This window comes from Durio zibethinus, chromosome 6, assembly GCF_047325235.1.
Source record: "Durio zibethinus cultivar Kanyao isolate XHJ-2024 chromosome 6, ASM4732523v1, whole genome shotgun sequence".
Lineage (NCBI taxonomy): Eukaryota > Viridiplantae > Streptophyta > Magnoliopsida > Malvales > Malvaceae > Durio > Durio zibethinus.
This window is the reverse complement of record NC_143167.1, coordinates 2099515-2123219: the sequence shown is the minus strand read 5'-3', so window position 1 is coordinate 2123219 and position 23705 is coordinate 2099515. Positions and strand designations below refer to the sequence as shown.

Genomic DNA, 23705 nt, shown 5'->3' with positions numbered 1-23705 from the left:
TACAAATCTTGTCAAGTGCTTTCAACATCATCTTATAGATATCTCTAAGAGTCATAGATCTAACATCAAAAGATCTGAAGTTCAACTGGGCCCTTGTTTGCTATGTAAGTTTTTTTGAAACAGAATTGAAAAAAGCTTGCTTTAAGTGGACATCATCAAATCCACTAAGTATGAAAAAATACTGAAAGAATTGTTGATAGTGTCTGTCAAAATCTTTTGGATGAAGAGAACAACATTTTAGTTTGAAGAATTGTTCTTTGATCTTTTCCAATCTGTGAGTTTCTTGTCCACAAAAGATTGCTGCAAATTGAAAGACAGCTTCTGTGATTATTGGGCATTGAAGAAACTGAAATTGTCTGTATTCACTAATGTTATCCCAAAAGTTTTTCAAAGTTTCAACTAGTGTGAAAATAAATCTGATCAATATTGTGTTCATCATAACATTGAGATGAGAGTTTAATTCAACTAGTCCCCATGCTAAGAACTCTTGGAACCTTGAGGGCCATTTTGAAGGAAGAATATCATCAATGGTAAAAACTGAAAACTTTGAGGTCGAAGGAGGAACATGTGATTGTTGTAGAAGAGGATGTTGTTCAGTGTCCATTGCATTAGGGTTGTGAACTTCTGGAGTATCATCTGAAACTTCAACTGTTAATTCTATCATAAAGATCTGAGGGAGGATTATCTCATCTGAATCATCAGTATCATCTGCTTCAACTAAGTCATCTGATTTGATAATATCCATGTGGTATTCAATCTCAAAGGTAGAAGAAAAAATATCTTCAAGGGAGAATTGAAGGAGATTATCTTGTGCCATTTGATGAAGTATTTCTAGAAGGGTTTGTGTAGAAAAAATCATAAGTTGTACAGGTTTTTGGTTTGGTTGTGGTGTAGGGTTTTGACGTGTTGAACTTGAGCTTGGTTTTGGTTTTGAAGGTTGAAAAAGTGGTTGTTCTGTAACTTTTTTTGGTTTTGGATCAACTGGTTATTTTTCTCGAAATCTATAAATCAATTTTTCAATTATACCAAATGGGGGTTGTTCTAGTTTGTCTGAGATAGGAGTGAAGTATTATGTTGGTTGTGAAGATGTTAGGATGGATGTTGGGGGAGGTTTGTACTGAAAAGGTGTGAAAAAAGATTTTGAAAGGGAGGTTGGAGGATTGTATGGTTGAAATGAAGGAAGAGTATAAGCTTAGTAAGGAGTGTCATGCATGCCAGTGTGAAGTGGTGTGAAGATGTTGTAACTAGAGGCTGCCTATTATTGTTGTTTCTGACAAAACTGATTTTAAAGGTCTGAAAGTTGAATCTTTAGGCTCTTCATTTCTTTCTCTCGTTCAGTGAAAGCATAAGTAAATCTAGTGTTGGTTTCAGCCATATATCTAAGTTCTTGATCAAGTGTTATTATCATTAACTGAATTTCAAGAATAATATTTTGAAGATTGACAAGGCTCTGATCAAAATGATGACTGACTTGATCTAACTTGTGTTCAATTCTGTGCAGGTATGCATTCTGCTGGAGAGAATTTTTAATTTGCCAGTTTAAAATTACTTCAGCACGAAAAACACTTTTTTGGTTCCCATATTCATCTCTGTCAGTGGGAGTTGAGATTTTTGGAATGTGTTTGTACTGATCTTTGTGAAACTCTTGAAAAAGAGAAAAATCTGAGCTTGGGTAGGTTGGTTGCATCATGGAAATTTATGGTAAAGGTTGGGTGAAATCTAGTTTTTGTGTGGTTTGATTTTGGTAGGTTTGAGGGAGTGGTTTTTCTTTTTTAGAATAGATGATATAGTAGTCAAACTTTTCTGAGGGTTCACCAAGGAGATCAACTTCAAGGTCTCCATTCTCATATCTTTCTTTAAGCTTTTGCTAGGAAGACTTTTTCTTCTTTTGCTTCTTTGAAACATCATCATTATCAAGGAAGCTTCTATATGCATCTATCTGACATTCTTTGCATTTGCAATTTATGTCCCAATAACAATGTCTTTGTGGAGATCTATATGCATACACGAGATTTCCATTGGACTGAAAGTGTGTGACTGAAACATCAAGGAGATCAGCTTGACATCTTTGCATCATAAATTGTGTTGGAAATATTGTTGGAGAAAGAACATCCTTTTCTTTGCTGTGATTAAACTTCAATTGTGACAGTACGATCCTGATTTGTCTTGTAGGTTGGATCAAAGTGTTCAATTGGCTTATCTTACTTCCAAATCTTTTGATAACTTGTCATATATGTCTTTGGGAGAAGGGTGACAAGTTCTTCATTTGAGATCTGCTTTGGAATGTGAACATGTCTAGGAATCCTATCTGCTGCTTTCATTTTGACAAAAACAGCATCACTAAAGTGTGAAAAAGGCAAGTTAATGGCATGATCTTGAACTCTATAAGCCATCTGGTAGTGAAGGGTTGCCTGAAATCCTTTCATTTCTGTGCCTACGATCTGGACTTGAACTTTTAAAGCATCTAACAGTGTTGGATCATGAAGAGACATTATAATTTGGGAAGACTGTGAAGAAGACAGTTCCTACATTGAGCGTTGTCTCAACTATGCCAAGGGCTGTATGCTTGTGTTCTTTAAATCTTGTATCCAACAAGGCCATTCTGGAACATAAAGGAATTCTATTTCTGCCGTGAAAAGTTAAGGCTATTTTGATAGCACCAAAATAGATATGAGTATCTTTGTTCTGACCACTGTTGAGAAAATTTTTCTGGGATCTGAAAAGTAACAAAGTATTCTTGAAGTCCTGCTGAAAGAATACATTGATCAAAGTTTGTGGCTTGAACATACTCTTTTGAAGCATGATATTTTGGTTTTAAAAGAGTTTTTAAAGCTCTAGTAAGAGAATGGGAGAAGTTTGAGAAAGTTGTATAAGGATTTACAAGGGGAAGAACTGTTTGTTAGGTTTTCTTTTCTTCTGGGATATACTCTACTTCATATAAGAACTTAAACTTAGAAGAAGAAGACTTTTTAAGTACAGAAGAAGGAGGAAACGACAAACTAAAAGAAGATCTAGAATAAGAAGGTTGAGAACTAGAGTTACAAATAGTGGATAGATCCATGAAAATAAGACTCTCTTTTGGCTTCCTTTTTCCAACTTCAATAATCAAGGCTTAGAAACATATTCTCTTCTCACTATCTTGGCAAGCTTCAAGCTCTGATACCATTTTTATGCACAACGGCAGGTAGTAAATCAAAATATTGAATAATAGCAACCAGCACAGTTGGCATTTCTTACAGGATTAGTGAAATGCCAAGGCAACCCCTCCTCCCAGTACCAAATGGTAACAGTTGAAACATTCTCCTGTTCCAGCTTCTATGTTGGGTTAATTACCTTGAATACAATCAGTATAGGTAACTATGCCAGCATTAGTAGAAATATTGTAAATTTTGATAAGTTATCGAAATAAGATTCATTTCAAATGCAGTTCGTGAATTGAGACAGCTATAATTTTCGGCACTAACAACTTGCTTTCGTTACTTTGGCGGTAATAACATTGCTTTAATACAGCTATAAAAATTGCCCTTGGTACATCCTACATCAATCAATAATAAATTGACAAACGAAGAACCAGGAGAAGAGAGCAGTAAAAAAAAAATGGGCACTTGCCAAATACAATTGAAGTACCATCTGTTCCTGATTAATGCAAGCTGACTTGAAAGTCTAGCAAATTTACTCATGAAACAGCTCCATTTTTTCTATATTCTTTTCATCCCCAGCAAACCTGTATGGACAGGTCCTAAATAACAAACCTTGCAGCCTTCCCAGAAGCCTAATGTAAAATGGGCAAAGGTAAATACAAAACAATGCTCGAGAAAGGTAGCGAAGAGTGCTGACTGCCAAGCACTTTTCAGTTGTAGACCATAATTAGGAGCAATGCAAATAGCAAAGAAACAACCAAAACAAGGTAAAAGCCACAAGGTAAAGGCATGCACGAAAATAATATGTAACACATATGAAGTCAAGGAACATGAAGATATGGGCATACCATGGATGGGTGTTTTAAAATGGAAACATTGTAGACATTGCTCCCGCGGTCACAGGAGAGGAGAAGCCTTGAATGTGGAATGCTCTTCCAACTATCTCCAAGAGCTGGTTTGGAAGTTCCTCCCTCGCTACCCACTGTGTGATTAATCACCTATAAAAGAGATTCTTAAGGAATAGTTACTCCATGAGGCATAGTTATATGGTTAAAAATAATTACTAGATTCAAGCAATGATACTCAAATTTACATTTTTATTGGTTAAGCCATAATAGCACAGAAAAAATCCAAGGGCAAAACTTACAAGTACTGCAAGATTATGCTGATGTGCTAGCTTTTTAAGCAAATATCCAGCAGATGCCATCAAAGCACGTCCTGTATCCATCAACTTTGAATTTATGACTCCTTATATGCATACTAGCAGTACATGATATATTCAGTCCTATGAACAAAAAAAGAATATATAGAGTAGGCTTTCTAATAATGGACATGGAAAACAGAGAAAACCATTTGTTTTCATTTTACCTATAAAAGAATCTTCTATCTAAACACTCATCAAAAGCCTCAGCAAATCAGAATATAACCTATCAGAAGAAACAGTGATGCGTGCATATATACCCCGTGTGCTGGTGCCTCCAAGCACAGGTGCGATCAACAATGAGATTGAATCAACTATTAGCAATCGAATCCGACAGCCTCCTCCTCTTTCCTGAACAAATGTTCACTTGGTCAGTAACACTATCAAGTCAAAGTCAATCAAAGCATAACAGTTTGGATGCTTCATTTAATTGAAACCTGACATCTCAAGTTAGATTCTAGCTGATGTAGCACATCAAACATCGCAAAAATGTCAAACACAGAGTGACATAATATGTTGCTCATTACTTTTTGCAGAATTTGGTTTTTGGCCTGCAGAATGATAAATAAGAAGAGACCAAAGTCAATTACCATCAAAAGCAACAACGGCAGCAAAGGATATAAGACCAAGAAAGAAACTAAGATATCAATATAACAATAAGAGCAATGAAATGTTTCACCTGAGCAGATGCAAGCTCATTGGTCTTTCCAAGGAAGTATGCAATGCGTTGAGGTGAAAACGAGTTGCCTGTATCTAAGTACAGCATCATATAATTCCTTGCAACGTTTGATGCAGTTTGTAGGCAAACCTAAATATCACCAAGAATTTGAATCCGCTTTTAAACAGACATAAAAACCCAAGTTTAATGATGAAAAAAAGGCTCTTCTGGTCTTATTATGAAAATACATTTGAGATCAAGTAGAACCTGATTAATTCACCCTAGTTCCTAGAAAAAAAAAAACACACTTTATACTAATTTAGAGACAAAACAACAATATTTGAGGCAATTTGTAGGCAAAACAAAATATCACCCAGAAGTCAGTTTGTAAACAGACAAAAACATCAATGTTTGATTATGAAATGAATAGACTCGTGGTCCCATAAAGTAGAACCTGATTAGTTAATTCTACAAGCAAAACAACTTGTCCAATATTTGGATCTAAACACTAAGCATCCTCAAGCCAAGTATGCAACGGGTGCTACAACACAAATAGTGGCTTCACATGAAGATGAAGAAGTAATTATACGTTGGGCTCTCGCTTCATATCATACTGAATTGGTGACTCCCATGATTTACAACTAGTAAAATTCAGTATCATTAAATTGCGCAAAGAACTTACATAGACACGATCAAAACATCATATTGTCAGCATAAATTTTAACTAAACCTATCAGAAGCGCCTCATTGACAGCTAAAATGCATCCATCATACAAAGAAGGGAATATTCTTACTTGTGTTTTACCAGAAGCTGATGGTCCAACTAGTTCAGTTAATTGGCCAACACGGATCCCACCTCCAAGTAACAAATCAACCCTTCATTAACAACATTTCATAATCATAAAATTATCAAACTCCTCATTGTAATTACAAATTAACATAACAAAATTAAATGACTCTTTATACCCTTGAATTCCAGTAGGTAAGAAATGTTTATTCCTTTTAGCATCTTCCAACAATTCCATCCCATTCAACCATGGCTGATGCATATCATCTATGATAGAGAGAATTTGTGTAATTCCCTAAATGCCCCCCAAAAATCCCAAAATACTTAGTCACAATTATTAAAATTAAACAACATAAAATAAGGGTTTCCTTGAATTTAACCTCCTTTAATCTCTCTGAAGAAACATTTTGTTCCGCAAAAGCGGCTAACATATAGAGATCATGAATCAGGAAATCTTCAACTGAAAAGGGTTCATATGCAAAATGAAATAATTAGAAGGACCAAAAATGAAAAATAAAAGGAGAAGGAAAATAAACGGACCTGAGAAAATGCCGTGAGAGGCGCAGAAATTTTGGAAATTGGAGTCTATAATTGGATACTCAGTCTCTAGATTTTTCAACGGCGCCATTTTTTGTCTAAACCGGAGAGACGAGGAACGGGAGTTGGGCTTATGAGCCCGCGCCAGAGGTTATGACAGTAAATTGGACGGAACACTAGGGGCAAAAGTTTGAAAACCGCGCTTTGAAATAGGAGAGTGAGACCAAGGCCCGAACAGTCCTGCGGGCTCAACTTTACCAAAGTTCAATGACTCTAACCAAAATATAGTCACAGCAACAAAGCCCAACATCAAAGCAAAAAAATCTGTTTTATAATAAAAAATTAAAATTATATAAAAAAAATAAAAGGGAAACAATATCTTTACCAAAGATCAATCTCAATTTGGCCCATCTACTGTATCAATTATGTTATTTTGGTGCTTCTATACTTTTAATTTTAATAAATTAGTCCTTACATTTTAATAAAATAAGGACAACTAAAAAATTAATCTACCTCAACTTGTAAAAACAGAATTGGGATAATTGAGGGATCCAAGACTTAAACCTAAATCATAATATAGTGTATTTAGCAAAAAATACTCTAAACTGCAATCATACAATTCTTGGAATGAAGTATGAAAGGCAAATACTATTACCCCATATAAGAAAACTTAAACCATGTTTTAATACCATAGCATCCTCTTACATGAAAAGCATTTATTGAATAACTAATACAAGCAGAGAGCTAAAGGAAGTCTTCGTTTCTTCAATTTGGTGGTGGAAAGAAGATGGCATCGTTGGTTCTCTTGGAGCGGAAAACCTTCTCTGTCTCAGCAGGAACATTGAGAGATGCCTGAAGAACTTCAGGAGATAGCGCCTTCCAAGCCCCAATACTTCCAGCCAAGTGGGTGAATACAGGGCTGTAATCATAACAAATAATATGTCAGAATTAGAAATACTTGCTATCAAAGAATTAAAAGATGGAATGGAACCATGAGTTCAGGAAAGAATGACTTACTTGGGAGTGGTGATGATAGAGAACCATGACAAACCATCTGGATCAGCAATCTTTGAAACGACAAAGAACCTTGGTACGATCAACAGATTACCTGCCTTCACAATGGTTTCCAGGACCCTTTTGCCATCAACACCGACAACTTGGAGACGACCACTTCCCTTAACAATATATGTCACCTGCAGTGCTGAATCACAAGAAAAGCCAGGAGAGCACATTGCATTTCCTTCCAACCTAACAAGATCAGCACCAAGCCCAACCTCACCAACCAAAGGTAGATTTTTGGTATTCAACACCACAACATTGCCAGCATTCCTAATATCAGTATCTAATGGAGCCTCCTCGCAGTTCAAGGCCATTCCTTTTCGGTGTTCTGGCTTTGGTTCAGGCATCTTAACATTTGCATCCAGCTTCACAATGCCTTTGCCTGTTTGGTTCCCGATAAGTGCCTTAACAGTTTCGTCATCCACGTCCCATGCTCTTTTCACAAACTCAGTTGTGAAGCCAGTGAAGATACCATTGGAGCCAGTCAAAAAGAAATCAGTAAACTGCCCACCTTTATGGCCTTTAGAGGTATCACCCATAAAGAGCACCACCAATTCAGTGTCCTCCTTGTTATACCACCAGGTAATAACACCGAAAGGAAGAGCAATAGCATCACCCTTCTTAATTGCAATCACTTTCTCCTCTGATTCAGGAAGGACAATTCCAGCAACACCAGCTCCTAAATAAAGTCATAATCAAGGAGCTATGCCAGTTAAGAGATCAAACATAAAGACAGACTAAAGTGAAAAGAGATTTGCAGTGAATAATCTTATGCTTAATTGGAAATTGATTGCAATCCAATTACAGCAACAAAGACTAACACTATAATTTTAGGAAACACCTCCCTCTAGTTTTGATCTGTTGCCAGTTGGTATTTCAACCCAACTTATCAAAGCTAGACCAAAACCACAGTTCAAGAAAAGAAATCACTTGCTTTGCCATTCTCAGTAAAGAATATATCTCCAATGATTACTAATGTGGAAACAATTAAACAAAGAATATTAGAATGGAACTCTTTTTTGGTCAAAATGAGTGAATGGTATTCTTTATTCCAGTTTTAAAGATTACTCCATGTAAAACAGTGTATGTTCTTCAAGAACACCAAAAAAAAAAAAAGTTGAGGACTTTGAACTAAAATGGCTATCTTTGGGCTCTTTCACAAGTAAACCAACATTCCAAATAAAAGCAACACATAAAAGAACAAAAACAGAGAGCCGATTCCATACGGTAAAACCACACCCCTAGGCATCAAAATAAAGATTAAAGGATACCAAATAATCTGGCAAACTGCAAACTCTAAAAAGCAGACGTTCTCGCACAAAATCAACTTCTTACACCTTTCTTTTCACTTCCCCCTCCCCCAAACATCCCAAAAGAAAAAGATTTGAAATTTCCATCAAAATCCCACCGTCAAAACAAATCTTATAATAAAACAGTAAACAAATCCTTGCAAATTCAGATCATATACTCTGAACGACATAAATAACAAAAATATCATATTTTGATCATATCCCGACTCCGATCATATGTCATAAGATTAAAAAAAAATAAAAAGAACAAATTACAAGAAAAAACAAGAACCACAACCAACGGAAAGAAAAATGGCATCATAGAATCAGACAAAAACCCAGAAACGAAACCAGAAAAAGGGGACAGATTTGTAAAGATATTACCTTGAAGAACATAGGCAACCTTGGAAGAATCAGAGTAACAAGGAAGGGCAAAGCCATTTTTTTCGAGCGACAACTTGGCTGCACCAATGTTACCTTCACGCAACATAGGGAGTTCATTGGGGCACCAAGCATGATAGCTTCCACCGTTCTCACCATAAACTTTCTTAGCCAACTTTGGAGAAAGATCAAGTTCCATCTTCTTCTTCAACAACAAAAACCAAATCGCAGAACAAAACCAAAAAAAAGTTGCTACTACTATTATCAGAATCTGCTCGTGATTTCTGAAGTGTGATAAAGGGTATTTATAAAAGACAAATGGAAATATATACACACATACATACGGATAAGCATTACCTTGGCTGAATTAGGATTTTGATTAATGGATAGTAACTGTGTTTTTGGAGCAATTTATGATTACATTTGAGAATTTTTTACCTTTTTAATTAATTTGTTTCTTAGTTGGATTCTTATTCCTAATTTAAAGTTAGGAAACATTTTTGTGGGGCCTACTGTGAAGTAATAATAATACTGATAAAGTAGAAAACTTATGTAAATTTGCCACGTCAGGATAAAATAAATAAAAAGTTAATTATACTTTTAATATGCATCAAGATAAAATAAAAAAAAAAGTTAATTATATTCTTCATATCTTAAATTAGGAGAAAATGTATAAATTGATATGTAAAAAATTAAAATATATAATTTATATTATAAACTTTCAAATTATATATTATGGTAACCCAAATTATAATATTATTAATTATATCAAGTACATATATGTGATATTTAACAAATATTGTCAAGTTATGTATTCATCAAATATATTATTAATATCTTTTTTAATATAAAATTAAAAAAATATTTTTGCTTGATTACAAAAATTATTTAGGATTGGCCAATTATTATTTGTCATGTGATATTCACTTTAAGTTTTTACAAAATGTTTAACAATCTTATTTAACAAATAACATAAATTTAACAAAATTATATTAATTAGATATTATATAAGTGAATTAAACTAATAATATTAAATTTTAAATTAAAATTATAAATAATTTAAAATTTTAAGATACAAATTGTATATTTTAATTTTTTAAATATCTATTTATATATTTTCCCAAAACTCAAATACTAAAATTAGAATTAACTCATATAAAAAAAGACAATTGTCATATATTGTTGGAAGATATTTTAAAGATTGGATCAAAACTAATTATATTATTCTTTCCTAACATTAATCTTTTACATGTTTTTAATGCTTTTAAGAAATTGTTACTAAATTTTTTAAGTTTTAAATTTAAATCTTGTTGTGTGTAGATTTGATTGTTTATGTATGTTCTAATTTATTAATTAATTATTTAGTTATTATAATTTAATTATGATGTAATAGTTAATTATTCAATTTATGTAATATTTACCATGATTATAACTTTAAAAGAATTTGTTATTTTGGAAAAAATAAAAAATAAAAAATAAAAAGTTAAAGGAACAACGAAGTTAAGACTATGATGCTCAAGTCAATGACTTTGAGATAGATATACATGCTTAGAGTAATGTTAGTCATTCCTTCAACCCTTCATTTGGAAGCTCTTATACATTATTTGCATGACCTAAATCAAATCTAATGTATGCCTTTTTTCTTCATGCACGAGTGCAGTTCAGTTTGGATAAACGACGTACACATGATATCCTTAAAATTAGCTTAAATTATCTCATAAATCTGATATTGTCTTTGGATTTAAGAGAGTGTTTTGAGTCTAATATATGTTTTTTTGGGTAAATTTGAAAATAAATAAGACAACTCATATATTCTCCTGATAATGAATATAATGCTTAACTCAAGTTTTTTAGTTTGCATATTAAGACAATAAAATTAAATAAAAATAAAATACAAACAATTCCTCCCATAGATAAGGCTTCCATATTGCAAATGCTCAAATGAATAATAGGAATGGAATTTTATTATTATTAATATTTGGGCTAAACCATCAAAGAGGTCTTTGAGCTTTACCCAAGTGTAGAATTTACGGGTCATTTTTGTTGGGTTGGGCCGTTATGGTAGGCCGAATGTCTGTTAATCACCGAATGATTGCGAGGTTCTTCACATTGTTTGCAGCAATATAGAAAACGCAGCTACCATTAATTACATCATAGGGCAGAGAGATTCAAGTTATATCATCAGAATGAAAATGGAATATTTGATAGCTTTAAAAGCAAATGAAAATGGAATTTACCTTATAGCATTAAATATTAATGTTTTCTGGATTACAGTTATGATTTGGAAAGTTCTATGAAATTTATTATTTATATTCCTAGTTTTAAAGAACTCTCACAATTGCCAATCACCCTCATTCATGCTAGTGGTACATGTTAGGAAATTCCATAATGATGGTCTTCATTTATTTATTTATTTATTGTTTTTGCCTTTTCTTCCCTCTCCCTTTGTTCAAACTGAACATAATACAGTAAGAGAATTCAACGAAAGGCAACATGAACAAATCAACCTACTTTAACAAATTTTTTTCCACTTTTTTCTTTTTCATATTTGAATAGAAAGAACCACAATCATATGCCTGAGAAGTTGCATATACATCTAATTCCTTCTGTAAACAAAACTCAGAAGAAAACAAAAAAAAGAGCATTTTGTGCTTTAATTTACCTATAGTTCATAATTCATATCCCTGAACAAGAATGTAGTGCCACTATTTATTTTTTTTGTTTCCTAAAATTTCAATTCCAACAGCTATGAAGCTGCAGCTTGGATTTCATAAGATCGTTCAACCAGAGTCTTGGTGGCAAGATTCAGAATGCAGCTTTAACATAGGCAAATTCTTACCTGAATAGAATTAGATGCAGCAACTGGTGCAAAATTTGACCTGGAGAGATTAAGGGATCCCTTTCACAGGACTAGAAGCTCCATTTTGTGTTTGTCGCGGAGAAGGGGGCTTCGGTGATGCTTTTTTCAAGAAGTTTTTTGTATACAAGGAGCCAAATACAATGACCTGATCAAGGCATCATATGTATCATCAGGTTTTGAAAATCAACAACAATGTAGAACAAATTTAGTTGAGACTTACCGCCCCAATCCACTGTTCCCAACTAAGGGGATGGCCAAACCACACACATGACAGCATGATGCTCACCAGCTTAAACAACAAAAAGAGTTGGAGGAATCACCATTCATCAGATATATATCATTAGGAGAAAATGAAACATTAAACTTTATTGTAGAAACTTTGATTATACCTGTCTTGTGGTCATTATGGCAGCAAATGTGAGGGCGCCAAATGTACGAATCGTGTAAGAAATGAAGAATTGACTGGCTGTTGCAACCTATAACAGATAATCCCTTATAAATTTAGAACCCCACGTTATGTCTTCTCTATAAGTCAGGGACAATAAAAGAAGAGCACAACTCATGATCCTATCATCAGTTAGTGCCCATTAAACCTAGAACAGGAAAGCAAAGATCACTTACAGTAGAAAGTAATGCAATATCAAGGAAGCAATCATTGTGGCGATAAACAAAATCTATAGCTGGAAGTAAATGTCCCTGTAATATAAGACCTAAACCAAACAGGAAAAAGTCAATCACAACCAGTAACCGATCAGTAAATTGCAATGCAAAGAAACAAACTGAAAAGTAAAACAGATTTATTATTCCTGAGATAGAGTAGGTAGAAGGAACTTTTACCTGTCAAGCTAAGAATACAAGAACACAATGTTGTGTAGAATATTTGATTGTGTATTTCCATATTGTAGCCTTTAAATAATTTATCTTGGAATGTGCTTGTAAAGCCATCGAACCTGTTAAATGTAGAAACAAGCATCTAAATCCAATGAAAACCTTTTCTCCCAAAAGCATTTAGAATAGCAAGGCTAGTTGAATTAAGACTACAGAAATATTTCAGCGTAAAGAAGCCTTTGTATGTACAAGCAGTTTTTCACTAATATAAGTGTAATCAATGTAACAAATGCCACTGATAAATCAGCAATTGAGAGTTTAGACCTATAATGGTACATATATCACTATATATTTTGAAGATCCAATTACAGAAAGGATCAACAAATATCTTTTATGGTGAGAGGAAATAAGTTTCAGATTGATACCCAAGATAACCAACCATCAAAGAAACGCCCCAGACAGTATTTTCTCTTCCTTTGCTGTAAGGACTAATGTCAGTTCCTCCCTACAGTGAGAGCATAATTAGTTTATAAATAATAAAGTCATAGTACAATCTAAAGCAGCTAATCTGCAATAAAATAAAAAATTAAAAATAAAAGAAACACAAATCCTTCCTCTATAGCAATGCATCATGTATGCCAGCAGCCATCAAATAGAGCAAGTTAAACAAATGTCTATGCATAATATCATGGTTCAATGCCTCGTAATTTTAAATATATATCCTAAATTAGCCCCTTCCATCCACCAATCAATCTCTTTTATGAACTAAAGTAAATCATGTACATGAAAATGAAAACATGTTGAGAATCTCATTGTCATTCAACCGTTAAACAACCACAAAGAAAACAATGAATGGAATGAGTTGACAAAGACCAGAATTTTACCGGAAATAGTATAAATATTGAACAACCTAGGGTCACCAGAAATGCTACCAAATAGTCAAAACCCTTATATGTCTTCTGCATAATGAAAGTGCCCCAAATCTGTAAAAAAAAAAAAAAAGACTAAAAGTCATCAGCAAACTTTGCCACTTAAAACTGGAAACAAGAAATAGGGGGTAGTGTGGGGGGGGGTGTTGGCTAGCATTAAGCATTCATTGGATGAAATTTAAGAGTCCAGAAACTTACAGAACCATTTGGAATAACTATCCATAATTAGTCATGCAAAAGTAACTCACCATTACAGGTATCATTTTCGCACACTTAGCAAGAGTCTGAACAGGAAAGCTGACATATTTGAGGGCCTAGAATACAGAAATATTGTCATTAAAATTATTATACCATAACTGCATCTAAAGGTGCTAATTCAGAAAATTTATGTTCGAATACAAATACTCTGCAAATTAGAACTTCTGTAGAGAGCAACATAGTTGTATTATATGTCAATTACGGATACAACTTTACCTCATATTGACATGTTGTGGTTAGGATGTTTGATACTGATATAAGGCAGTACTTATAGACTGGAGCAACAGGATCCAAGGCTTTCTTACTTGCCTAGAAAAAGAAAACAAAAGCAAATGAAAATTCTAAAGTATGAAAATATATCGGCCAATCTTGCCATCTTTTATGTGAGATGATTCATCTCTTGGCTATTTCATAAGGTCATAAGGCAAGAAGCTCCTAACATCTTAGCCGAAAAGTGAAATGATGAGTGTTATCCTCCTATATCTCCAGAAAACCATTCCTACTCCCTTCTTAAGGCCCATAGCAAAAAAAAAAAAAAAAATACAACAGTAGTATATACAGTTGCAGCAACTTGCCAGTGACAGTTACATACCAGTAAAGAACCAGCAGAGACAGCAGACGTTGTGATGCGGTTGCAGAAAACGAGAAACAATGAGTATTTAAAATATTCCTTGTTCAACCCATACGGGACTCTCATGATCTTTTCCTGCATAAAAGTAAACTTCCATCAACACTTTGCTACAAATGAACACATGCAACTAAACCATTTTGTAGACGATAACTATATTGCCATGGGGTCCAGCCCCATTAGTGGTCAATTGGTCAAATAACCAAAGAAGAAAACATGTTCTCCACTTTGAAAGACAAAGTGATGTGTTGCCCGAAAATTTTCTTTCCTTTTAGGCACCAAAAGAAGAAAAAAAAAAAAAAACGATGCATGTGCACCCAAAAGAATGTTGAAAATTTGTGCAAGAGGAGCGTATTTTGGAGCAGTTTGCAACCTATACAAGGCTAAAGATGCAGATTTTTTTTGCATTGAGGAAAAATAAGATGCCTCGCAGGGAGTTGGATCATGCTGCTAATAACAAACAATCATATCTCTTGAAAATTAATAAAGCTCAGACATTAATGGCATGACTGCCCTTGTTTACATTCCTTAGTGTTTGTTTCAGGCACCCCTTTAACTAGAAAGATCAACCTAATTGCAGCTGGAATTACTACTCAAACCTTCAATTCTAACATAGACTTACTGTGATGAAATACACAAGAATCATTCTGATATATCCATCACCACGGCTAAAATTCCTTTTTTTTTTTTTTTCATTTTCCAAGTTTCCAAACAAAAGGTACCAATATCCTCCACCAGAACTTGCAAAATATAGTAATTAAAAAAGAAACACTTTTGGGCTTGTATATTGTACTAAAATCAATTGTTCTAGATGCTCTAGACAAAGATATTACAATCTAGGCTTTCTTTTTATAAACAGTTTACATTAAGAAGAGACATTTGAATTAAAAAAAAAAGACCCAAATTCGTTTTAGGTACAAACGATGCAATTAAAAATTAACAAAAGAAATCCTACGAATATAAAGATAAAAGACTAAAAATAAAGAAACAAACACAAAATTTTATTCTATTATTTTAAGAAAAAGACGAACCTGTAAAACTCCATAGATAACCAGAGTAATCATGATTCCACTGACGGCGAAAATTCCTTTCCATATTTTGTTCTCCCTAACCCCATTCGTCGTTGGTAATGTTTCGGCCATGGCCCATTCAGCAGTAAATCAAAACAATTTAATTTAATAAAATTTCTTTTTTTTTAAAAAAAAAAAAGAGCTTCAGAAGGCAAAGAGAAAATCCGTAGTACAGAGGATCAAAGCGAAAACTTTCTTTCTCAGGACGCGTGGAGGAAGGAAGGGAACGGTGGGGGGTTTTTAAAGGAGAGGAAGAAGCGGAAACTTGTGATTAAGAAAACAAAAAGTTGTCGTTTTAAGCTTTGGAGAGATCGGAGATAGTGTCGTTTTAAGCCGGCGAGTTTCAGCTGCCGACTTTTTCTGTTGGCTTATTGGGGAAATCTACTACGGACTACGCAGAGTAGAGAGGTTTAAAGTTTGCCACATCAGCAACCGGGAAATGGGCTTTAATGGAAGGCGAGTGAGCGCGTGAGATTGTATCTGGGCCGATTGTTTTTTATTGGGGGTCAGGGTCAACAATGGAGAAAATGAGTCAATTCGGCTTTGATGGAGAAAATACGATGAAGATGATCCTAATGATTCATGTTCATCCCATTGAAAAGATCGGAAAAGAAACAAAAATGAATAGCCAAATCAAGCTCCAAAAAAGAACAGTAAGACAATGAGGTGCTAATGACTCCTACTCAGCCCGCACAAGTGTATGACAATGTCTGTTCCTTACAGAAATTAAGAAAAAGAAATCAGATTGCTGCTGCAAAAATTTGGTTTCTGTAACTTTTATTGCAAAGAAGAATGCCACGTTTTAAATCTAAAAAACTAGTACCAGTTTTTGTTTGTTGGCAAAAAGGCATCCCACGGCATTTTTGTCTTTGGTTATCTTGAAATGTTCTCCCCTTTGTGTTTTGCATTTTATGTAGAACAACAGAAAATTTTACAAACTTGGCTTAACTTGAATGCTAGAGATGATTTTCAGCAAAATAGAGATTCGATATGTAACACTCTCCGCTGCAAAACAAATGTGAGATCAAGCCCAAACCATAGTCAAGACACTGATAAATTTAAATTCTTTTGGACATGACATCAAAGACCAAACCATAGTCAAACTTGGTTTCAAGGCAAGTACCGGGAGAAAAAAGTGGAGAAACCTCGAAGCACCCTTTTTCCCTTTTAGAAAGAGAAGTTATTTATCCTTTTGTGATTTCTCCACTATGTGACAATTGAATACTAGATCAGGACTAAAGGGATATGCTTGAGTTGAGGAGATTAACACATTGTCGTGGCTCTTTACTCTGTTTGGATGGGGTATGAAAAAGATAGTTCTGTTTGAATTTGGTTCCAGGCGTATGTTGTCATGTCAGAGGGGCATTCATGTCATTGTGATTAATATCATGTGGATGGCTACTTGTGAAATACCATCCGGAACTAGAGGCGGGCTTTTATTCTTTCCATGGCACGTAATATGCAAATTATGGACCAAGAAAAAACACCAATAAAGCAAGTAGAAGAGATTCTGCTATCTCAATTTTTTTTTTCCTGAAGCTTTAATTCCATGGAATGTCCTTTGTTTCCTCATTCTTTGTTCCCTCTTATCTTCATAAACACAAGGTATATTTATCAATGATACAGGTTACATGTGAACTACGATTTATTTTCATTGAAGTTTGTGTTGGAATAATGGTGCTGCTGTTACAGATTTCCTAGATGTTTTGCTGTTCGTCGAGGAGTAGAGATTAGATTATACAGAAGAAGATGGTTGAATTCTACTTGCTGCGCTGCAGGGGTATCTCAGATTGGAGCTGGAAACCTGTTTGATGACAGCTCCTTGAAGGGGGCTGAAAATAGATCCTTGTTGGGACCACTTGGCGAATCAGCTTCAGCAACATTTGGAACACTGGATGCTGAAATTACCCCCGAAACCATTGATTTTTTTGTCAGTGACGCCGAGGGTGACCCAGACTGCCCTTCCAAGGGATTTGCTTCGATTGAGCAGGCCTTGAATACAATACGCCAAGGAAAGGTTAGGAGCCACTGTCACTCTATTTAATCCTTTTGCATTTTTTTTTTTTTTGTAATCATTTAGTTGCTAGCTTTAAAATTCTTCTATGTGAAAATGAATGGATTATTGTGATGCAAGTTTTATAAAACTGTTTTATGTATAACAGAACTAGTGTTGACAATCACTGCATTATTTTCTTAGTTTGTGATTGTTGTAGACGATGAAAATGAGGATGTTGAAGGAAACCTTATCATGGCAGCTTCTCATGCAACTTCTGAGAAGATGGCTTTTATGATTAAGCATGGTTCAGGCATTGTTTCTGTAGGTATGAAAGAGGAGGATCTTGAAAGGCTGAAGCTTCCTCTAATGTCACCAGAAAGTGAAGATGAAGATTCTTCTGCCCCAACTTTCACAATCACAGTGGTATGTTTTCTCCGTATAGCAAGACTTTCTGTATTGCTGCTATTTGAAGCTTGTTGCAATAGTTTAATTCAAACTGTTCTGTTAACTTCATTTGTTTTTGTCAGGATGCAAAAACCGGCACATCAACAGGAGTTTCGGCTTCAGATAGGGCAAAGACCGTTCTTGCTCTGTCTTCTCCAGAGTCAAAACCTGATGACTTCAGAAGGCCAGGTCATATATTTCCTCTCAAATATAGGAATGGTGGGGTTTTAAGAAGAGCTGGTCATACCGAGGCTTCTGTAGATTTGATCATGCTTACTGGTTTGCGGCCAGTTTCTGTTCTTTCATCCGTTGTTAATCCAGAGGATGGTTCTATAGCATCTTTGCCCTTTATAAGAAAGTTAGCTTTGGAGTACAGAATTGCAGTTGTCTCAATAACTGATCTGATCAGGTGAGCTATCAAATATATCTTGGTTTTCACTGTGTAGGTGTTAGACTTGCATTGTCAAGTTTCAACTACATAGGCTCTCTCCATGCATTTACTTGAGAGTTTGCTGTTGTTTATCCACCCTTGATGCACTAACATTGCCAAAACCGACATTCCTGTTTGTACTTAATAGTTCAAACACTGTATTTTAAATAAATAACTAAAAATATAGATCATGATTTAACCCAAAAAAAAAAAAACTGTTCACATATTCAATGTACAATATATTTGCCAGTGCCAATTCTTTCTGCTCGTCAATTATCCTTTGCTTTGCTTTTCTCCGTGTATTTAAATTGAAGTTTTATCTACGGGAATTTTGTGCCTGTCGTCTTGCTATTGTATTCTTAAGGATTGGTTGAACTAAATGTGGCCCGTTATTTCAAAGGTACCGGAGAAAGAGGGAAAAGTTAGTTGAAAGAACTGCTATTTCGCTTCTGCCTACAAAATGGGGTCTATTTCAGGCTTACTGCTATCGCTCAAAGTTAGATAGAACAGAACATATAGCAGTTGTTAAGGTAAAACTGCTCCATGTAAAAGAAAATTCAGTTGTTTTTTTAGTAACTTTAAACTGTCCAAAACATCTGCCAAGCTGATTTCTCTTTTCTAACCCCAAATAGGGAGACGTAGGGAATGGACAAGATATTCTTGTAAGAGTTCATTCAGAATGTTTAACAGGGGATATTTTTGGGTCAGCAAGATGTGATTGTGGCAACCAGTTGGACTTGGCAATGCAGTTAATCGAGCAAACTGGTAGAGGAGTCGTGGTTTACCTTCGAGGTCACGAAGGAAGAGGGATTGGCCTTGGTCATAAACTAAGGGCCTATAATTTGCAAGATCAGGGCCATGACACAGTTCAAGCCAACATTGAACTAGGTTTAGCTGTTGATGCTCGTGAATATGGTATTGGTGCACAGGTCAGTCAGCTAAATTCCTCTCTCCCCCCTTCCTCCTCAATTAACAATAGAAGAATCGGTTTTCAACGGTGTATAGACAGCAGAATGGATCAGAAAGCCACCATTTTTCCTAGGCCTCCATAACCTTCCATGTTGAAATAATTTTCAGCATCATTCCATTTTTATAATGTTCCTATTGGTACTTCATCCTATTTGACTTCATTTGTAATTCATAAACAACAATGTTTAACTACTTCAACTTTGATGACAACAGATTCTGAGAGACATAGGCGTTCAAACCATGCGCCTGATGACTAACAACCCAGCCAAGTTCACTGGTCTGAAGGGTTATGGCTTGGCTGTTATTGGGAGAGTGCCTGTCTTGACACCCGTTACAGAGGACAACAAAAGGTACTTGGAAACAAAACGTACTAAGATGGGTCATATTTATGGTTCTGATCTCCAAGGACCATTAGCTGGATTCATGAAACCAACTGTAAATAAGAAAGAATCATCGGATGGGGAGCCGCCGGCAGACTGATAACTCCAAGCAATTCACTTCAAACACATCATTATAGACAGAATTTTTCAAAGCCAATGGATAGAGCAGTTTTGTTGTTATGCTTACACATGGAATTTGACCGAGGTTGGCGATTGATAACAATTGAAACTGACATGCTTCAGCAGATGTTCGTTTATTATATGGATTTTCTTTTTATCACCCTTAGATTGCAGAATTTTTTATGTTTTCATCAAATCTCTGATTCATTTTAATAATAAAAACCAGAAATTTTAAATCCTAATCATTTTAATTCAAAATAAATTCATGTTTCCTTAAATAAATTAATTAAAATTTACTTAAAAATTAATAATTAAAATTTATTAGAATATGATTTGTGTAAAGAAAGTAGAGAACAATAAAAAGAAAAATATTCATAATAAATGGGCCTGGATCCTAATCCGGCCCATAACAACTGAACCGAGGCCTGTTATTTTAGTCGTTCATTTGGATAAGTGGGCCCTTAGTCAGAGCCCATTGGACATTAAAGTAATTTCGAAAACCCTATCTATATAAACCCTAATTTCCTCTTCATCTCTACTCAGCAAAGCCTAGAACGGCTCATCAGCTTCTCCATCGACAGGTCTGCTTTTGTCTCTTCATCGCCCTCATTTCTCACTTACGCTTTCTATCTCTCTCTTCTTCTTCGAAGTAATTTCGGTTTTTAAAAAGATTTTAACCTTATATTTTGTAATCCTTGTTTTTTTAGGTTTAGGGTTTAGAAGGTTTTACAGGCAGCGGCAAGCAATGGCTCCAAAAGGTATTTGGATTTGGATAAGTTTTAACTGATTTTGAATAACTTTTCTTTCACTCCTTTTTTATTTGTAATGCTTGTTCTAGTTTTGTTTTGTTTATTTGATCTCTGTTTGGTTGTTGATAGATGCAATGCGCATATGGGTTTTCTTTTTTACTGTTTTGCTTTAAAGGAAAATCGAATGATCTTAGAATTTTACTTTATTTGTGCTGTTTACAGATTGTTGTCCTTGTATTGCTTTTTGAAACTTTCTGCTACTGTCAACTCTAGTTTTGTTTTCTTTTTTTCTTTTATCTTTAAATCTTGTCTGTTGTTGGATTTATTAGGAGATATACAATTACTAGATTACTTGTGGCTTTTTACATGACTGTTCATTTCATAGCTTTGGAAATTTGGATTTTGGATTGGAATTTTTCGCCATATTTGATTTAGTTGTTTCATTGGAAGTGCTATGAACTTGGTGATTCTCAGGCTTAAAGTATATATTCTTGTCTTAGTTGTTGTATAGTTTGTAGGATTGTATCTTTGGGTTATTATGGTTTATTGTTTGTATTTTTAGTTTGCTCAGCTCTGTATGAATGTGGTCGGATTGGACATGTACCTGTTGCCTCCTTTGAATATGTCATTAGAGGAGGTTAATTGGAATTTATTTAAGTGGTTTCTGTAGGATATGGTTTTTGCAATGGCATTGGAATGTCATGGCTTAAGTTTCTGTCAGAATAAAACCTATTATAATGATGGTATTTGTGGCTTCTTATCACTAATTATATTGATTGTTGTATTTTATGTAGTTGAGAAGAAGGCAGATCCTAAGGCACAAGCCTTGAAGGCTGCCAAAGCAGTGAAATCAGGAGCTAACTTTAAGAAAAAGGTCAAGAAGATCCGAACAAAGGTTACATTCCACCGGCCAAAGACCTTGAAGAAGGATAGGAACCCTAAGTATCCACGCATTAGTGCTCCACCAAGGAACAAGCTTGACCATTATCAGATTCTCAAGTTTCCCCTCACAACTGAGTCAGCTATGAAGAAGATTGAAGACAACAACACTTTGGTTTTCATTGTTGACATTCGTGCAGACAAGAAGAAGATAAAGGATGCTGTCAAGAAGATGTATGATATTCAGGCCAAGAAAGTGAACACCTTGATCAGGTAAAACTTTATTCATGCATTTTTAACTATTATTATGTCCATGAGCTGGTTTCTATTTACGTTAGCTTTTATTTTATAGCTCAGGATGTTCTATCTTTGATTTAAACATTTCTGCATAAGTTTGCGTAGACTAGGTTTTTACACATTCATTGGACAACTCATTTGTTATTAAAAAGCTTCATGTGAGGAGCTTCGAAAGAATGATACATTGGTTAGTCTTGTTACTGGATGTCTAATTATTTATTCCTCTTCCACATGTCTTGAGACCATATTTGATGTTTCACTTGCATCAAAATAACAATGTTTTTGAATTTTCTACATCAGTATATGTGGTTGCTTATTGTTGTATTTTTCAATTGTGTTTTCTTGATGACCCATTCATTTCATCTCTTTATATTCCTCACTCCTACCCTTCTTATATGGTTACAATGGTATCCGGACATTCATCTTAATTGATATGTTTCTCGTGATCCAGGCCTGATGGTACAAAGAAGGCATACGTTAGGTTGACACCCGATTATGACGCCTTGGACGTGGCAAACAAAATTGGAATTATCTAAGCTAGTTGGTCGCTGCGTTGTTTTGAGCATTTGTTTTTTGTTTTGTTTCAAAGAATGGGACAGTTGTATTGAGACTTTGAGCCAGGAAGATTTAATTTTATCATTTAACGTTGTAATCTTGCGTTACCTCCAGTTAATCTTCTGCGGTTTATCTTGAGACATAAATTTTTTTTTTATTTACCTGTATTCAGGTTTGTTTTTGAGGTTCCATTCACAAAAAATGAGTTTTGGAAAATAATTTTTGGAAAATGTTTATATTTTCTAAATAGAAAGAGATAATCTGTTGATCGGATGATTTAATAAAAAATATTTTTTGTTCGTTAGATTATTTTTGGAAATTTTTGTTTTTTTTTTTCAGATAATATTAAATAATTATTAAAATATTAAAAGTTATTTGTCATTAAAATATATTATTATTATTAAAATTATTAATATTAAAATATTACGTGAACATAAAAAATACTTAAAATAAAATTATTTATTATTCTTTATATTATTAATATATTATAATACTATTTATTAATAATAGTTATTAATATAGTATATTAATAGTACATTATTTATTAATAATATATTATTTATTCATATATTATTATAATATTTTATTAATTAAATTAATAATATTTATTAGTATATTATTTATTAATATATTATAATATTAATTATTAATATTAATATATTAGTATATATTTATTTGTAATATTATTTATGAATATATTATAATATTTTTATTTATTCATATAATATTATTTATAAATAAAATTATGATTAAAAATATTAATAAATAATTATACTCGTATTCGAAAAAAAAAAACTTTTAAAAATTTATAAGAAAATTTTTAAAAAAATAATTTTGTTTTTCATTGATCAATAAATTATTTTTCATTGATTAACTAATTTTTTATCAAGTAAACATTTGGAAATGCGAAAATAATTTTTTGAAAGTTATTTTCGTGAATCAAACGGAGCCTAAATGTTGCAATTGCCTAAAAACTGATCTCTTTGGGAGCTGGTGATGGGTAATGGCCCTTTGTACTTGTTTTGAAATTTATTCCCCAGCAGTAATCTATGCAAAAGCACTGCAATAGATATGATCCTAGTACCGGCGCTTCCATCGCTGCCTCATCTGTATTCTGGTGTGATTGGTAAGGTTTCAAATAATGGAGTCATAGTGAAGGTGTTATGGTTGCAACGACACCAATAAGAAAACATTTAGGGCAGATTCTTTTTGAAACAAGTTTCTTTTTCAGGGTGTTGGTCTAGAAGGTCATACAGAACCT

General features: G+C 34.0%; 5 protein-coding genes across 15 annotated transcripts; 2 read left to right on the top strand and 3 right to left on the bottom strand.

The window, feature by feature from the left end:
• Nucleotides 1-3397: 3397 nt before the first annotated feature.
• Nucleotides 3398-6647, bottom strand: RAD51D (DNA repair RAD51-like protein). 10 transcript variants are annotated; one of them, XM_022873309.2, is made up of 10 exons: nt 6327-6534; nt 6167-6246; nt 5966-6081; nt 5794-5875; nt 5021-5149; nt 4779-4892; nt 4602-4692; nt 4288-4358; nt 3989-4138; nt 3398-3772 (listed from the first exon to the last, which is right to left on the bottom strand). In XM_022873309.2, exons 1-10 carry the CDS (start codon nt 6412-6414, stop codon nt 3740-3742), a joined length of 954 nt encoding a protein of 317 aa, XP_022729044.1. In that variant the 5' UTR covers nt 6415-6534; the 3' UTR covers nt 3398-3739. The 10 variants fall into 10 exon arrangements, 9 of the variants coding, with proteins under 9 accessions (XP_022729044.1, XP_022729042.1, XP_022729048.1 ...); XM_022873307.2 differs by having other exon boundaries at nt 3451-3846; nt 6327-6541; XM_022873313.2 differs by lacking the exon at nt 3398-3772 and having other exon boundaries at nt 3987-4138; nt 4288-4425; nt 6327-6647.
• A 337-nt stretch (nt 6648-6984) lies between these two features.
• LOC111284587 (glutelin type-D 1-like) lies at nt 6985-9331 on the bottom strand. Its single transcript, XM_022873321.2, has 3 exons — nt 9056-9331; nt 7341-8061; nt 6985-7242 (listed from the first exon to the last, which is right to left on the bottom strand). Exons 1-3 carry the CDS (start codon nt 9249-9251, stop codon nt 7089-7091), a joined length of 1071 nt encoding a protein of 356 aa, XP_022729056.1. The 5' UTR covers nt 9252-9331; the 3' UTR covers nt 6985-7088.
• A 2229-nt stretch (nt 9332-11560) lies between these two features.
• Nucleotides 11561-16656, bottom strand: LOC111286486 (UDP-galactose/UDP-glucose transporter 5B). The gene is made up of 11 exons (XM_022876479.2): nt 15587-16656; nt 14520-14633; nt 14144-14236; nt 13918-13983; nt 13625-13723; nt 13166-13245; nt 12750-12862; nt 12534-12622; nt 12302-12388; nt 12133-12201; nt 11561-12057 (listed from the first exon to the last, which is right to left on the bottom strand). Exons 1-11 carry the CDS (start codon nt 15695-15697, stop codon nt 11941-11943), a joined length of 1038 nt encoding a protein of 345 aa, XP_022732214.2. The 5' UTR covers nt 15698-16656; the 3' UTR covers nt 11561-11940.
• A 415-nt stretch (nt 16657-17071) lies between these two features.
• On the top strand, nt 17072-20124 carry LOC111285528 (monofunctional riboflavin biosynthesis protein RIBA 3, chloroplastic). The gene is made up of 7 exons (XM_022875012.2): nt 17072-17230; nt 17318-17642; nt 17823-18044; nt 18149-18474; nt 18896-19025; nt 19128-19424; nt 19678-20124. Exons 1-7 carry the CDS (start codon nt 17175-17177, stop codon nt 19942-19944), a joined length of 1623 nt encoding a protein of 540 aa, XP_022730747.2. The 5' UTR covers nt 17072-17174; the 3' UTR covers nt 19945-20124.
• Nucleotides 20125-20435: 311 nt separating this feature from the next.
• Nucleotides 20436-22541, top strand: LOC111284983 (large ribosomal subunit protein uL23-like). Of its 2 annotated transcripts, none has more exons than XM_022874168.2 (4): nt 20436-20545; nt 20678-20722; nt 21508-21865; nt 22341-22541. In XM_022874168.2, exons 2-4 carry the CDS (start codon nt 20710-20712, stop codon nt 22423-22425), a joined length of 456 nt encoding a protein of 151 aa, XP_022729903.2. In that variant the 5' UTR covers nt 20436-20545; nt 20678-20709; the 3' UTR covers nt 22426-22541. The 2 variants fall into 2 exon arrangements, with proteins under 2 accessions (XP_022729903.2, XP_089617901.1); XM_089761775.1 differs by having other exon boundaries at nt 20445-20545; nt 20672-20722.
• Nucleotides 22542-23705: the final 1164 nt, after the last annotated feature.